This window comes from Medicago truncatula, chromosome 4 (genome assembly GCF_003473485.1).
Source record: "Medicago truncatula cultivar Jemalong A17 chromosome 4, MtrunA17r5.0-ANR, whole genome shotgun sequence".
Taxonomy (NCBI): domain Eukaryota; kingdom Viridiplantae; phylum Streptophyta; class Magnoliopsida; order Fabales; family Fabaceae; genus Medicago; species Medicago truncatula.
In genome coordinates, this window is record NC_053045.1 from 1671547 (window position 1) to 1687855 (window position 16309).

At 33.3% G+C, this 16309-nt stretch overlaps 1 protein-coding gene and 1 non-coding gene across 2 annotated transcripts; both read right to left on the bottom strand.

Annotated features, from left to right (window-relative positions):
* Positions 1 to 1147: 1147 nt before the first annotated feature.
* TRNAK-UUU (transfer RNA lysine (anticodon UUU)) lies at positions 1148 to 1220 on the bottom strand. The gene has a single exon. It is a non-coding gene; the product is annotated as a tRNA-Lys (tRNA).
* A 1042-nt stretch (positions 1221 to 2262) lies between these two features.
* Positions 2263 to 6045, bottom strand: LOC25491246 (protein MANNAN SYNTHESIS-RELATED 1). The gene is made up of 6 exons (XM_013599130.3): positions 5839 to 6045; positions 4797 to 4935; positions 4619 to 4689; positions 3917 to 4002; positions 3213 to 3795; positions 2263 to 2827 (listed from the first exon to the last, which is right to left on the bottom strand). Exons 1-6 carry the CDS (start codon positions 5938 to 5940, stop codon positions 2549 to 2551), a joined length of 1260 nt encoding a protein of 419 aa, XP_013454584.1. The 5' UTR covers positions 5941 to 6045; the 3' UTR covers positions 2263 to 2548.
* Between the last annotated feature and the right edge of the window lie 10264 nt (positions 6046 to 16309).

Sequence of the window (16309 nt, forward strand, 5' to 3'; positions counted from 1 at the left end):
TCCAATACTTAAAATAAAAAATTGACTTAAACATGTGTTTATTCCTTTTCTGAGGTTTAAAATTTAAATGCTTAAGAAAAAAAAAAATCTTTTCTTTTTCAGCATTTTGAAGACTTCGTTGTGAGACATTTTATCAGTCGTGCTAATGATATCATGGTGGCATGCAATGCATACATGGAAGGTGCTAAAATGAGGTGTTCGGTTAAAGGTACGGTTCAGGAGGGTGGCGAAAGCTGCTCGGGGAAGTCTAAGACTTCTTTAGCTAGAAACATGAAAGTGGCTGCCCTAAATTTTACAGGAACTGGAGCTATGTACTCTGTGAGTATCATTCCTATGACGACAAAAGCAAGAGATCAAACGGTCTCAGAGATTTATAATAGTTCATTGGCTGAACGTATGAAAGCGATTGTCAAAGAGTTTATAAGAATTGGAGCCACATACCGCAAGAAATTCCTTGATTGAGCAACAAGAAACGCAAATGAAAGAACATTCTGAATTTAGGTCCACCCTAACAGGCAAAGAACAATGTCAAAACTTCAACAATTGCTTCTGTGTGTTTCATACTCCGATCCTTTCCTTTGACTGCTTAGTAGAAAGCTTTAATTTAATCATCATTCTTGCTCAAAAGAGTATCATTTACTGTTCTATCATGTTTTTACTTGTATAAGACTAATACATCATAAGCATCAAATCCATCAATTCATTAGAGGGAGAAGCTGAAAATTAACCTTGGAAACAATATATTGGGCAAAACTGTACCAGTGGTCTTTGAAGTTAATTTAAACTTACTTATACTCGTAATCATGCATATGTCTAATAAGTGAAAATCAAATTGTGTTTCTTACCACTAGAATTCTAGTAATATTGCTGGCACCAAAGACCTTATGAAAAAAATGGTGCTAGCACACAATATATGTTGGAAATGTTCAGATTCTTGTAAATCTGTTCAAATATTTATAGGGGACCAAATTTTTTTCATTTAAATGGCAACAAATTGAGTAATGATTTTTCATATTTTTTAAATCTGGTTCTATTAATCGAATGTAACGGCTAATTAATATACATGTATATAGTTCAATTTTATTCCACTAAGAAAGATACAAAAAAATAAAATAAAATAAAATAAATAAAAAAATGCAAAAATCATCGCCGTCTGTGGGAATCGAACCCACGACCACGTGGTTAAAAGCCACGCGCTCTACCAGCTGAGCTAAGACGGCTTGCTGGCATTATTTCTATTGGATTTGTATATATATTCAGTATTTACATGATTAGTCTTTGTTCTATTTTCAGTATAATATCAACAGTTTCACTACGGTAGAAACAATATAGGTTAAATATTTGTTTAATTGACGTATATTTCAAAACAACTATAACTAAATATGATAAAATATGAGCACTTTAGTACTACTTATTTAATAAAACCACCAAATTTAGAAGAAGAAAAAAAAACCAAACCGGCAACTTTGGAAGAGTAAATCGAATTTGACTTATAGAACAATGTAATGTAAATGTCCATAAAGTTAAATAATATACAGACATATATTAATACAGTAAAAGAATAACAAAGTTTTATGTCATTATTCAAAAAAAAAAACAAAGTTTTATGTTCAAAGTGGTTGGTGTGTAATAAACTTTGGAGTTTCAAATTTAATGCTTAATGATAAAAGAAAATAAAATAACAAGGTGCGACAGAAGACTTGTTTCTTTTCACATTCATGCATACCTTGGGTATGGTTGAAAGAAATTTAATAACAAAAAAAGAAAATTTGAAAAAAAACTCAAATTCATTTAAATATGGAAAAACGAATGTAAATGTAAGTAGTCTTTAACAACCTTAAATAGTCCTTAAAAAAAAAGTAATCTTTTTTATAGAAATTGATGAATTCAATTCATTCAAAATTTAACTAATTAACTTTTTCAATAAACATTTTCTTAATTAAGAATCCTTGAAGAATGTTTTAAGACACTCGTTAGCAATGGAATTAAGGTGTTTTTTTTTAAAGAGAAACAAGAAATCTTCTTTGTTTCAAAAAACAATTAAGTCTTAAAATTTCCATGTTAGTACTTTTTTTAATCCAAATAGTCACACCAACATAAATATAAATTAAAGTAAGCATCATCCTCAATTTGTATTCACTCTTTTTCCACTTTTACCAGAGACAAATCTATTTGAAGTAGATGAACAACAACACAAAAAAACTTCTCATAGGATTTATATTTTACAGTGATCCAATCAAATACACCCCATTGGGATGAATGTTTATCTATCAAAACATGCAATAAATAGCCAAAGTCAATGAATGCAGTATCAATTGTTTCACTCATTTAAGAACAAGAATTATGGGGCAGCCATAATTTTACAAGCCAAATATGTGAATAGAAAGCCTTGTGTACATACATGTTAAATGACAAAAATTTCAATCTAGTGAACACTTGATTCTCCCTTTTTGCTGAAAATTTCATTAAAATCTGCAAACAAAAGACCTTGGGCCCTAAAAAAACTGAAACTCTTGAATGCATTGTTACATTGACAAACAACATACTACTAACAATAACAAGAATATGCAAAGTGGTTTTTCTTGGAGATATAAGGGGATAAGAAGCTTGAGGCTGAAGCCGATGAATCTGAAATCACGGCCGGAACTAATATTTGTGTTTTACCAGAACCAATCCTTTTACCAGCTACGTTCGCATACAATAGACCCGAAATTGCTGGTACGAAAACATCACTCTCAGTACTAATGTAAAAGTCGATCACATTCTCCAATTCAGAATCTTTAGAATCTAGGAACTTTGTCTTCTTATCTGCCGGCATGATGGATTCCTGCAACATTTTTAAGCGGAAATGAGAGATATATTACACTTCTTAGTATGAAAGATTGTAGACTATTCCAATCTGAAAAGAAAGAAAGTACGTGTGTGCAGGACTTTTATTGCCTGCAATCACAAACTTACACATTCACACAGTCAGCACATCAGTGATATATGGATGAGATCGGACGGTCTAGAAAGTAAGCAAATTTTGATTTTTACTAAACTAAAATACTAAGCTTGAAATATGAACCGTCTTATCTCAATCCTATGACCATCGATTTGCTAACTGTGTGAATGGGTGGGATTGCAACCGTAGGCTATCCAAACCCATGTGTGTATTTGTGTGCTCGTGTGTGTGAGAGATAGAGATGAAGAAATCAGAACAAATAGCTCACCTTCGTGTAAGTTTTGGGAAACAGGTCCTTAAGAGAATCAAGGCTATCATCCCATCTTGATTGTGTCAAATAAATTGTGGTATCCTTATCAATACCAATCTTCCTCAAAAACACTGCAATCTCTTGTGCATTGAAACAGGTCTTTTCTCCATCATTATCATCATTTCCTTGGCAACCCTTCTTGTTCAACATCTCAACTCTCAAGTCCACGGCTATAAATTGACCATCTGATTTTCGGCTTAAAGTTCTAAGTCTTTCAACCATTGAGTCAACAAGGTCATGTATTTCCGGCTGCAACTCCAAACTTCCATACATTGCCAAGCATGCAATGGAATCAGTGTCACCTTTTTTCCCCGACTTTCTCATGTTTATTGAAGGAAAGTAAGTCGCTAGCCTTACGTTTCCCTTTGATCTATAAATTGGTTCGACGTGTCGAGCTATGTAATCTTCGGTAACCCGATTAGGGACCTTCACGGCAGCAATTTTCTTAGTTGTTACATGAGAAGGAAGATCTTTCACCACTTTGACCACTCCTTCCATGCTTTTCATGAACACATCAACATCATAAATGTCCTCAAAGTTCCTGAGACATGAATTATATTAGACACACACCCCAGAATGAAATATATGCAAAACTTCACCAAATTATTGAATCACGAATGTGACATTCTTTTATACACCGAATCTTTATGGTCAGAACTAACCTCTTGTCACCAGGTTGGCTTCCTCTAATGTCAGGGATCACAAGTGATGCTCCAAGATTTCTAGCCACAATGACCGCATCAGCTATCTGGACATGAAAGCATATTGGTGACGAAAGAAGAACAAGGAAATGGAAAATGAAGGAAAGTATAGAAAATAAAGAATGGATACAACTTCAAATTTCACAAAACTGCACTGGCTAAAGGAGCACATCACACACATAAATGTAATATCATAGCGATGCATATTATTAGTCTTATCATAACTATCATTGGTAGCATATGGTAACTACTACTGCTAAGTTCGTTTCCGGTTCTGTGGTGACAAAAATTGAGCTTGAATGAATTGATTTTGTAGAACTGATTCCACCTAAAATTGAGTTCAATGTAAAGTGATTTATAGAATCATATAAAATCGGGTTGAACAATAAATTCGAGGCTAAAAATCAACTGTAGAAGCAAAAAAAACTTCAAAATTTGGCTTCAAGTTTATATCAATTTTGGAGGCAAAATCAGTTCTACTTGAAAACATCCAAACATACACCTAAATATACAATAATGACACCATTTCTTTTGGTGGAGAAGAAGGAAATTATCTAAGGGAAAATATCTTTGGTGTTAAACAGCCGCAATATCTTACATCACTAATACCAAAAAAAAAAATCCTCATTTTGATAAGTCAATGACAATGATTGAATCGTTTACCTGAGATAAGTGGTACTCTGGACCATTGGTTAGTGAAAAGGTAACGAACCCGTCCGTCTGCTCCACTTCGTCTGCCAACCATATCGACAAAATATTAATTAATAATGAAAGAAGAAAAATACAATCCACATGCATATGGCTTCCTTGAAAAGTTGCAAAATTTAAAACTGAATATTACCTCCAGACGGCTTAACCCAACACTGTTTTAACTCATCAGTATCTCCCTTCCAAAGCCCTATATTCTTTCTTACATGTGTAGTATCCATCTTTACATTTTCATAGGTTACGTCATCTGTTGATCCTGGAAATTTATTATCCTTGTAAAGCAAAAACAAAGAGAAAGACAAGTGAGTTTAATATATTGAAACTTATACAAAAAAAACTAGAAGACTAATAAAAACAAATCCGGATCAGAAAAACACTTGCATCTGTATTGATAGGAAGTCGAGAGAAAATACGAAGAGAAAGCTAAAAACATAAGAAAAAAACGAGTTTATGATTTTCCTATTAATCTAATATCTATCTTAGGTTGATTAATATATTCAGCAGCTCCATGGTTCCATCAAAACAATGTTTTTTGTTAGTCGTAGGGATCGAACCCTGGACTCACTCAGCGTCCGAACTCATACCACTGAGCTGCACCTTCGGGGACACAAGGACAACAATTGACAGCTAAACAACAATAACACTAGATTTTCTCACCAAATCAAAATCATTTTCTTGTCCAAAAAAAATCAGACATAGAGCATTATTACATGTCTTCACACAAATCAATCAATAATCTCACAACAACTATACTAGAGTAAAAGAATCATAACCTATCACTATCCAAATTATATAAGCTATATCACTACTCATAAATACCTTCAAATGAATATCCACCACAAATAATTAATATCTCCTAGTCTATAAACTAAGGATCTAGCATCTCTACAACGTTTAAGATGCATACACAAAAAAAAAAATTTGATTTTTCATTGACCCTTGAAAGTTAAAATTCATTTCATTTTCTATAAAATTTATATAGAAATTCAGATCCCCTAAAATTAACAAACTTTGTTCATAACAAAATAAAATAGAAAGTGATAAAAAAAAAAAAAAAGATAAAGTAAGAAAACCCTTTAAGAGATTTATATAGACAGCATCAAAAATATTGATAAAAAGAAAGAAAAAAAAGTGAAAAATTGAAACTTTAGATAAAAAATCAAAATGGGTCTTACTTGAACAGAATCAAAATGGTCTCTTTTAATCATATGGATAAGCATAACAAACATAGTGAGAGTGAGAATACCAGCAACTACTTGTCTCAAATCAAAACCCATTTTCTAGTTTTGGTAATGAGAATCAGTGAGAACTGATAGAAAGAAGAAAAAGAAGAGAAGGTTGAAATGAAAGAGAAGATGAGAGACAAAGCAATGTAATATAGTGAGACAGTGAAGCACCGACACTTTCACTGACAATGATGTTCTTCCTACTAATATCCTACCTGGACTCTTTTTTTTCTTTTCTTTACTTTTTCATTGTAATTAATTCATGGAGTAATCTTCTCATTCAATCTTGGAAACTTGGAAAATGTTATTCCTCCTCATTTATTATTGGAAAATGATTAGTGTTTAATTAGTAAAATTTTGATTTCAAATATTTTTTAAAGAAAAATGTTAAGCATTGACCTTAGGTGGCATTGATTAAGAAGATAAAAATAGAAATATTACATTGAAAAGTAATAAAAATTGATAAATTTAATTTTTTAAAAGTTAAAATATTGTTGAATTCAATGCAAACTTATTACTTTTGATTTCCTTAAAATGTTTGATATGGTTATTTTTGTTGACCATCCATTTCAAGGGGAAGGGATCCATAATTTAAAATTCATAAGTTAAGTAAAATCTCAGGAAAGATTAATTCAACTAAAAATCGAATTTAGATTTTTGAATTGAATTCAGATTCTTCTAAACGACGATTAATGTTAGGTGATATTCATTAAGTATCAAATTCACTCGTGGTTAAAATTATTATATTGGCCCGAATAAATCGATTTTTTAAGTAAAGTCTCTCCGTAAAAAAAAAGTTAAGTTGGTTGAGATGGAGGCATAATTTTTTTTTTGGTAAAGTAGCCTAGTGGTTAGAGCTCACACAATTTAATTGTGGAGAAGTGGAGTGTCCGGGGTTCGAACCCCGGCTCCTGCATATAATATGCAATATCCCTATCAACTGAGCTAAGCTTACGGGGATGGGCATAATATATTTTTATAGGTAATAGACATGACACAAAAAAATTGAACTTTTTTATAACTCGTTCATAAAAGTTTTTTTAAAATAAAAATAATTTATAAAATCGCTATGGGTGTTAGTATTTTGAGTTTTTTTGGTACAAAGTATTTTGAGGGTTCTACTAATTGACTTTATTTTTTTCTTGCAAATAGGGGTGGGAATGAGCCGGGGCGAGCCGGGCTTTGCTTAAATAGGTTAGGTCTTGTTGAAAAAACTAAGGCCTAAGTCTTGGCCTTTTACCTGTCAAAGATTTTATTTTAAGCCTGACCTGACCTTTTTAAAAGTCTGGTCTGACCTATTAGTCTGTCTAAAAGCCTAGTTTATGATGCAAAATTTCAAACAGAGTATGTTCATAAATAAAAAATCCCTTTCAATTTGTGCAACATACTTAATATAGAGATAAACATTAATTAGATACAGATTAAACTAATGAAACACAATTGTAAAATATATAGGCATACTTGACCTTAGGCATATCAGTAGCAAGCCATACAAAATAAAGGTTGTGGTATGAGAATTTGAAGGATCAATAATTCTTTTTGATATATATATATAATAAATATGGAAAAATGTAATATACTCGTATACGGGCCGGCCTGATAGGCTTGATAGACTTTTTTATAAGCCTAAGTCTGGCCTAATTAAATTAATAGGTTTTTAAAAAAGCTCAAGTTTAACTCATTTATTAAACGAGCTAGGCCGAACTAAGCTTTTAATAGATCGAATCATAGACCCTTGACGAACCACCTGACCTATTCCGACCCGGCCACCCCTACTTGCAAAGGTCTGCTATTAGACATTTAATAGTAGTGTTAAATGCTTTCGGTTACTTAGAAAAAGTACTCCGTGGTTTTATTTGACTTCTTCCTTATGAGATGGCTTCAAAGTAATTTTTTTTTACAAATTCAAAGTAAGTGTTCTGAATAGTTGAATATTTTTATTTTATTAAATATTTGTGCAAAATAAAAAATAGTCTCATTCCTTCTTAAAGTGTATTTTTTTTTGTCTAAATATTTCTTTTAAGGGGAATGTTAAACAGTGTTCTTGAAACATTGGTTAAGCAACAATAACAAGTAACTATTTATAGATTCGTTAACCATTGTCATGAGTGCATCAGTTGGCAAGATCCTTCTTTTAATGCACTTAGAATATCTACCAGCTTAAATAGGTGTCACATCAATAATGTTACGGTAATAGCATCAATTTTTTTTCAATTAAACACTTCAAAAAAATAATTAATAGGTCTCACAAATGATTTTATACTATCATTTTATTGCAACAAAATTTATTTATTTCATTACGATTTATTGAATGAGACCCATGAAAAGTGAAAAGAGAGAGGATGTTTTCGTAGTCACCATTCTCGAGACAACCAAATATTATGCTACATAGTGATGGTGTTTATCGGGTATCCTCCGCGCGCAACTGCAAATACTAACTCATCGAGCAATGTGGGATTTAAATGGACGACAAGTTCTTACTAAGAGTTTTAACGCAACTGCCCAAGATTGGGTTTGAATCAAGGACTTTGGTTAAATTAGAAGAGATATGTGTCTTTTCATCTAAGCGTTTTTGGATAGAGATGTTTATTTAGTAGGATACTAAGTAGGTAAAGTAGCCAGGTGGTCTTCTTTTGGCTTGTTAACAAAAATCTTAATCGTAATTAATGCCAACCAAAAGCTGAAGAAGAGGACTACTGATGATTGAATCGTAATTAGTTAATTATTGATATCAGAAAGTATAATACGGTAACTTTTTTGTAGTAAAATTATAGTGGTAACATTTAAAATTAGGAATTCATTTTTAATAGTAGAAGCTATTGGTAGTATTTTTCAATCAATATATCCCTAACAAAGACAAAAGGAAATGAATCTGATGGATTAATTAAGTTAAAGATTTGGACAACACGTTGAGAAGGAGCCGTTGGAAACAGCAAATGGGGTCATTCTATCATTTGTAAGCACGAGATCCGAAACCAATGTCCACAGAAGGAAAATAATTTACTACTACTACTACATTATCAACTTGAATTGAACAAATTTCTTTTGATAAAAATATCTTACCTCATGGAAAGTTACTCCTAAAGTGGGTCCAATATTTTGCAAAACCACATACATTAGGTCATCTTAAATATGTTTGGATCTCATTCTTTGAGTTAGCTTTTGAGATGAGATCCATAACTATTTAAAATTGTATTAGAGTTGAGTTAAGAATTGTAATATGAAAATTGGACTCAGACCTACATTAGGTATGAAGATGGGTGTTCAAGTTGGTTTTGAAGTTGTTTGTAGTTTGTTATTTGTCTCACATTGCTCAGGTTCTCGGGTTGGGAGTGTATAAATATGTTTGAGTACTTTCATACGTTTGAGCTAGTTTTTGGAATGAGATCCAAGCACATTTAACAACTCATACATGTTTTTATTAGACCTGGATTCCTTGCTGCAAAAATACCACGTAGTTACACGCTATAGTGGGGATCTAAGCCATACATTTAAGATCGGGTGGTTCAAATTTCAAACACAGCCGTGGGAAATCTAATTCAATTTTCATTGATAACAAGTACCACTGCAAAAGTCATATACACAAATGATAACAAGTACCACTAGAAAAGACATATACCCAAATGTGAGGTTTTAGATTCAAACTAGATCAACCACCAAAAGCATTCAACCTATCTCTAACAATCTTGCAATTACATTTTTATAAATAGCTACAAATCACATTAAGGATATTAATCTAGGAAATTATTATTTTTGTTTGAGCTATGAAACACATACACCCACACGATAATGATATAAAACACGTCGACGTCAATAATAATTTGAAAGAATGAAAACTCAATGTGATCACGTATGTTGATATCGGACACAATATATATTCGACGCTAGGACACGTTGAATCTGAAGAGTATTTATGCATCTTTTCAGGAGTGTGTTTGATTCATACATAAAAAGCAAGAAAATTGTTAATTAATTAGTCAATTATGTACTCCATAATGGAATAAAAACATGGATATAAAAAAGTTGCATTCAGTATTAGGTACATGTCTCTATCTAACAAAGGAGTATCAACCTTTCATATTGAAATAAAGATTGACCATATAGCTAGTCATGTTTGGATATCCAACTAATCCGCCTCAATCAAAGAGTGTCTTCTTTCCAAAGCCCCTCCGCTAAACCCTCCTTCTCATGTCATCAATCATACATCATGTGTGCATGCATATATGGTTTCAAAAGTCCAACTAACTTTTCATATTAAAAATCAAATTCATAATAATTACAGAGAAGATTGAATGTTGTTAATATCGAAAATGATTCTTTAACACACCTGACAGATGCTATAATGCTCAAAATTATTATCATCAATAATATGATTGAGATAGATAAGGAGTGGTAAGAATTTTTCGTTGAAACGAAAAGTCCAAAGACAATTAAATTGTTTGGCCTCCAGTAATAAGGAGCTCATTCTAAAGATGTACTTGAGAAATATTGGGTTCGATTTTCAGGGGGAACATCACTTAACCAGAGTCGCCCACCATTGGTGGGTCAGAAACCGGTGCGAAAGCACAAAAAAAAAAAACCTAAAGACGAAACACAAGAATTGCATTGTGTTAGGTTTACAGTTACATATATATCCTCATTTTATTTCTATATTACCTTTTTACCCATGAATGGTTGGTTTAAAACAGCTCCATCAAAGTTTGTGTTTGCCGTGTTTCGTAACGTATAGCATAACTCTTTTTTAAATTGAATATCTTCGCACGTAATCACAAAGACTGATCTCTTTAGTCTTTTGTAACCCAAGTAAGTGGTAAACTCACTCCAAGAAGTTTTAACACTATTGTATGCCAAGTTTGAGTTCAAATATGAGATTATAGTTAAATTAAAAAAGACTCGTGACATCTAATTTATGTGTTATTTGGTATAACATAATGGTTAAACTTCAGTTTTGATAACTTATTTTATTAGACTTATGGAAAAGTCAATTTTTCAAAATCGAACTTTATAATCTTCAAGTATCATTTGTTAATAGTGAAGTGGAAGAATCGACTTCATCAGGAAATCAAATGGGTCTATTTGACCCGATGCTTTTATGAGACCAAATAATATTGTAGTCGTCGCTTACTCTTTTGTTATTGCTTCCGCCCAACCGTGGAACGCAATGTTATTGTTCATGTTTGCCTTTTTGTGTTCTTGGTGTTTAGTGATTTGTTGAATTTGTATTTAAGTTTTCAATTTCGTTCACAAAGTCCATCATCGAGCATGTCGTAAGAATACAACGTAAATATAAGAAAAAAAATTGTCACAAAATGATCGTTCAAAATATCGTTTCTCATATTTCCGAATCCAACATGTCAAACTTCAATACCAATGACTTCTTTGTGGTTGTTTCTAAATCTAGGAAAAAATACTTACATAGTCAAGGCTGTTAGAATCCTTACAAGAGATGTGACATATAGACACTATACCTTAAAGTTTCTACTGAGATGTTGTTAGTGGGCCAAATATAAAGATAATTTAAGGTAAAGAAACAAAAATTTGTAAAACTAATAAAATTACGGTTTTTTTAAGTTTAGTCGCTTCATAGTTTTTATTCAATTTGTGTTCATACTTTTATTAACTTAGAAATGATTGTTTTTGGTCCCGGTGTATTTAATCTCTATAAGAGTAAAATGAAGGCTAAAATTGAACTAAGATTTTGGTAGAACGAAACTTGAAAATTTGGTTCGTCGGCATGTTCTCCAACCTAATGATAACTTATGCGTTGGTGGATGTGGTGTCAGTGAGATGGCGGATCATTTATTCATAGGATGTGATTTTTTAGAAGCGTCTAATATGTTATTTGTCACTGGTTGGATGTCCCGTGTGTCCTTCCTAGCTTGGTTCAGTTTATTCATTTGGTGGGTCTTCCGCGAACCTCTCTGGTGTGTCTTAAGGTTATTTGGCTTGCTTGCACTTGGACAATTTGAAAAGAGAGAAACAACCGTGTCTTCAAAAATGCGGGTATTGATCCTCTCAATATTGTTGAAAAAGTGAAGCAGAATTCCTTTTTGTGACTGTCTTCGAATTTTGTACCTATTTCTTTTGGTTTTCATGATTGGTGGCGACACCCACTTCTTTATATAAGTGTCTTCTAATGTCATCTTCTTTTTTGTTTGGTGGTGGCATCGTTGTTAGGTGCTTGTAGTTTGTAACAGACTTTGAGTGATTCATCACTTTTAGCACACCTTATGCGGGGTGAATGACTTTGCCTTTGAGCAATTTATACCATTTTGATTTGTTAAAAAAAAAAAAACTTGAAAATCATAAATTTCGTAGGGACTAAAAAAATATTTTTAACTCTAAATTTAATTTATAGATATATTAATCAATATGATAGTAGCTTTTAAAAAATATGTTTTCAAAAGAGTGCAATTGAATGAGTCTAACTTTAGTTTAGCTCTTCATGCATAATTTGATCACTTTTTTTTTTGTCACAATTTGATCACTTATATTTATGTGTGTGAGAGAGATATATGCATGCTCCAAAATGATAGATCCAAGAAAGGATTATACTATTTAAGTCAAAAAGAAAAATGGGATTGGGATTATATTATTAATTGAGACAATAACAAACAACATGTGTAGCATGGTGGTTGTCATTTGTTTATGTGACTAAGAGAAACAAACAAAGAAAACAGGTAACCCATTTGGTATCATTAACGTGATTTGTAGCCATTATGGAAAGAAAAAAAAAACCATAAAGGAAGGAAACCAATAATATTAAGTACAGACAACAATGGCTATGACGTAGAAAGTGGTAAAGTTAAAGGGTATGTTTAAAATTTGAATTAACTTTTTTTTAAACCTATTTGAATTTATTTATGAAAAAAATATATTAAAAATATATTTTTAAAACGAGTTTTAATTTCATAAAAGTTTACTAATGTAACACCCAAGACTAACGAAGACGGAGAGTGGTCGCCGGTGCATAAGACATGACAATGAACGGCTTTCGACACCTTTTAGACGAACCGAATCACATCAGAATGAGAGGGATCATGCGACCGTGTAGGTATGAGAATACATAGTTGAAAGAAAACTTATAAGAATTGTTTGGTACTACCTATATCAACAAGATGCATCTTCTTTTCGGTAGCTCATTTCATAAGAACTTCACAATTTAGCGTGCTTAACTTGGAGCAATTTTGGGATGGGTGACCTTCTGAGAAGTTTTCCAAAAAACGTGCGAGTTAGGACACAACACGCTGAAAAACTCGTGTTGATTTGTGGGGTCGGTCGATAATCCTAAAAGCAGTCTGGGATGTTATAAGTAGTATCACAACAGAACTCTCCCCATACGATGTGGTTCAGAGATAAACCAAACGCAAACAGGTGGGTATGTAACATCCAAGACTGACGAGGGAGGGGAGTGGTCGCCGGTCTTTCTCTACTATCAAGGTACACATAAAAGACTAATTTTGATCTTGTAACAAAAAAACCAAAAAATGGATAATTTATGGACCCAAATCATACGAATTTTTATTAAAAAAATCACTATCACATGACCAAGGAATACAATGCAAATATATAGCAGGATCTTCGTAATTGGATATTATAATTGTAACTTTTATACAATGTACAATACAGTCATTTAAAAGTATTATTATAACGTCTACTTTAAGAAAGCCACGGACCAATGTCATTATTGTCACTCGTTTCTCGTTCTCTAGTGGTTCATTATTATTTTATGTATGATCTTCTATGATTTATGACAATGATAATAATTATGATCCATTCATTTATCATTTTTTAAAAGAAAATTACTCATCTCACTTATAAAATTATTCATTTACTACATCAACGACAGTTACTATCGCTGACACGCCGACATTTTTAAGATCAGTTGAATTGATTTTAAAACTATCAAGCAAGAGTTAACTGCCGTTGAAAAATATCGAGCAACAGTTAACTCTTTCGTTGATGCAATGAATGAGCAATTTCAGAAGAATAATTTCTCCCCACAAACCCCTCACATTGGTTTACCAATGCCCAACCCGTGATTTCCTCAACTCAACACAGTCAATGAATTAAATTAAAATATAAATTATATTTGTTTTGAACTCCTCGTAATTAGAATTTTGGCATTTTAGAAGAAGTGAAAATAAGTTTATAATGTGTTTTTTTTTAAACAACATAATATATATAGAGTCAGGATCCGTTGACACCAGGTGTCAACAGATTCATTGACATCAAATCACAACCATCCATTTAGTTTAATCTAAAGACCCTAATTGTTTGTTTAATTAATTCGGTGAGCCTCTCTTCCTACTTCCCTACCGAAGCACAATCATTTCTTCTCCTCAATTTGCCTTAACAACGTCTTCAATGTCTTGTTTATATTGGGTTTTTTGTTCAGTCCTCGTCAAAACCAATGTGGGAACAAAGATCTTTGTACATATAATAAATAAAATAACATGATAGATTGATAGTGCACACAAGCACAGAACAAAGACTTTTTTTATTGCCGTGAACTTAAATATAATTTAGATCGACATGAATTTGCCAAAGAAAGGCTATGAGTTTTAATGTATTGATGTCTAGAACGTTCCTCCACAACATAATTGTTTTTTCCACCTTTAGCAATTGTTTACCTTATGCTAACCGATTTCAATTTTGATCTTAATGTTAGAATGCAAATCAATTCCAAAAGGGGGAAAAGAGAAGATATTTTATTGGGATTGAAGTTAAAAGATTGTTGCTTTGCACACCGTCGAATCTGGAGGAAAAACTGGACATTTATCAGTAACAACGATAAAATAAAAAACCTAGAACACCTAAGTGTAAGGAGAGTCCACCTAAATTATCATGTAGATAAATGCTAGCCGCTTGATTAAAATTTTAGACGGTTATGATTTGGTGTCAACGGATCCTGACTCATATATATATATATATATATATATATATATATATATATATATATATATATATATATATATATATATATATATATATATTAAGCCTTGCACAAGCAGTGCAAAAAGCTAAAATTACAGGGTGGCCAGAAAACTGGCAGTAGAAGAAAAAACTCCTAACAGGCGCTGATGACTAACAACACACCACCTAAACAACCAAAAAAACTCCTACAAAGAAGGAACAAAACAGACAGCCGGACCAAAAGAAACAAATGCCAAGCTATCAGCACTACCTGCTGCAGATAACAGAAAACAAAGCCAAACCACCCGTGCCAGAAACACAACAGACCACCCATCATCTTCTTTTCAAGCATTCCTTCGGATTCCAACACCACTCGTAAAAGAGGCAAGATGTGATCCTTAACCTACTTAACGCCCAACACCAACACAAAGCCTTAATATCATCCACCAAGTCGTCGACAGTCTTAGTTTGATCCTTAAAAATCCTCGCGTTTCTTTCCTTCCAAAAATTGCCTAGGGGTCGTCACATCACTCCCGCAAAAATCAGCCAAAACGGTTTCAAAAATTGACTAGGGGTCGTCATATCACTCCCGCAAGCAAAATGTGAGCACAGATTATGCGGATTCGTAAAATTAATACCTAGCCAATCCATAATCTTACGCCAAATCGACGAAGCCACTTCACAGTGAAGGAAGAGGTGCGTTATGGTCTCGTCCCCATGGTCACATAAAGCACAGCCACGAGGCTCCCCAAGAGTTAACACTTGCCGAGAAACAAGATTGGATCCAGTCGGAATACGGTCTAGGAAGGCCATCCAAGAAAAAGCAACCACTTTGGATGGAGCCAGACTCCTCCAAAGATTTCAGAAGACCCCATCCTCCAACACATTCACTCCCTCGGTTATAAGGGCCACACCCTCTAGTACTTTATAAGCGGAGCGAACGGAAAACAATCCTCCCTCTTCCGACAACCAACACCATTTATCGTCCTCCTCCCCCAAGGTAACCGTATCAATAAGTAACAAAAGATTAGCCAAAAGGTTACTCTCCCAAAGGAACGGGCGTCTCCTCCACATAAGATTTCAACCTTCCTCCCCATTCCACAAATCCCCCACGGTGGCCTCTTTTTGGGAAGAAATGGAGTAAATCCGAGGAAATAAAGGTGCTAACGGTTGTTCCCCTATCCACCTATCCTTCCAAAAACTCGTCCCTCTTCCATTGGAGATCTTCCTCACCACCCTATCGGTAAACCACTTCACACCAACACCTCTTTCCAGCGACATCAACTCCCTCCACCATCCGGATGTGATCTGTGGCCATCTATTCCCATCCTCCGGGGTGAAACCGGAAATATCATCACCATATTTTTCGCGCAACACCACTTTCCAAAGAGGGGGATCCTCTTGGAGAATATGCCACTTCCATTTTGCCAAAATGCTCATATTTACCAAATTAACATACCTCGCTCCTAAAGCTTATAATGTGTTGAATTGACTGAAAAGTGTT

Bases quoted from the DNA above. Each gene is read 5' to 3' on its own strand.
- LOC25491246 (XM_013599130.3), bottom strand. From the start codon at position 5,940: ATGGGTTTTGATTTGAGACAAGTAGTTGCTGGTATTCTCACTCTCACT. The intron at 3,796-3,916 runs GTTAGTTCTGAC...TTCATGTCTCAG, and splicing joins AGCCAACCTGGTGACAAGAG to GAACTTTGAGGACATTTATG. The intron at 2,828-3,212 runs GTGAGCTATTTG...AAAATGTTGCAG, and splicing joins TTCCCAAAACTTACACGAAG to GAATCCATCATGCCGGCAGA.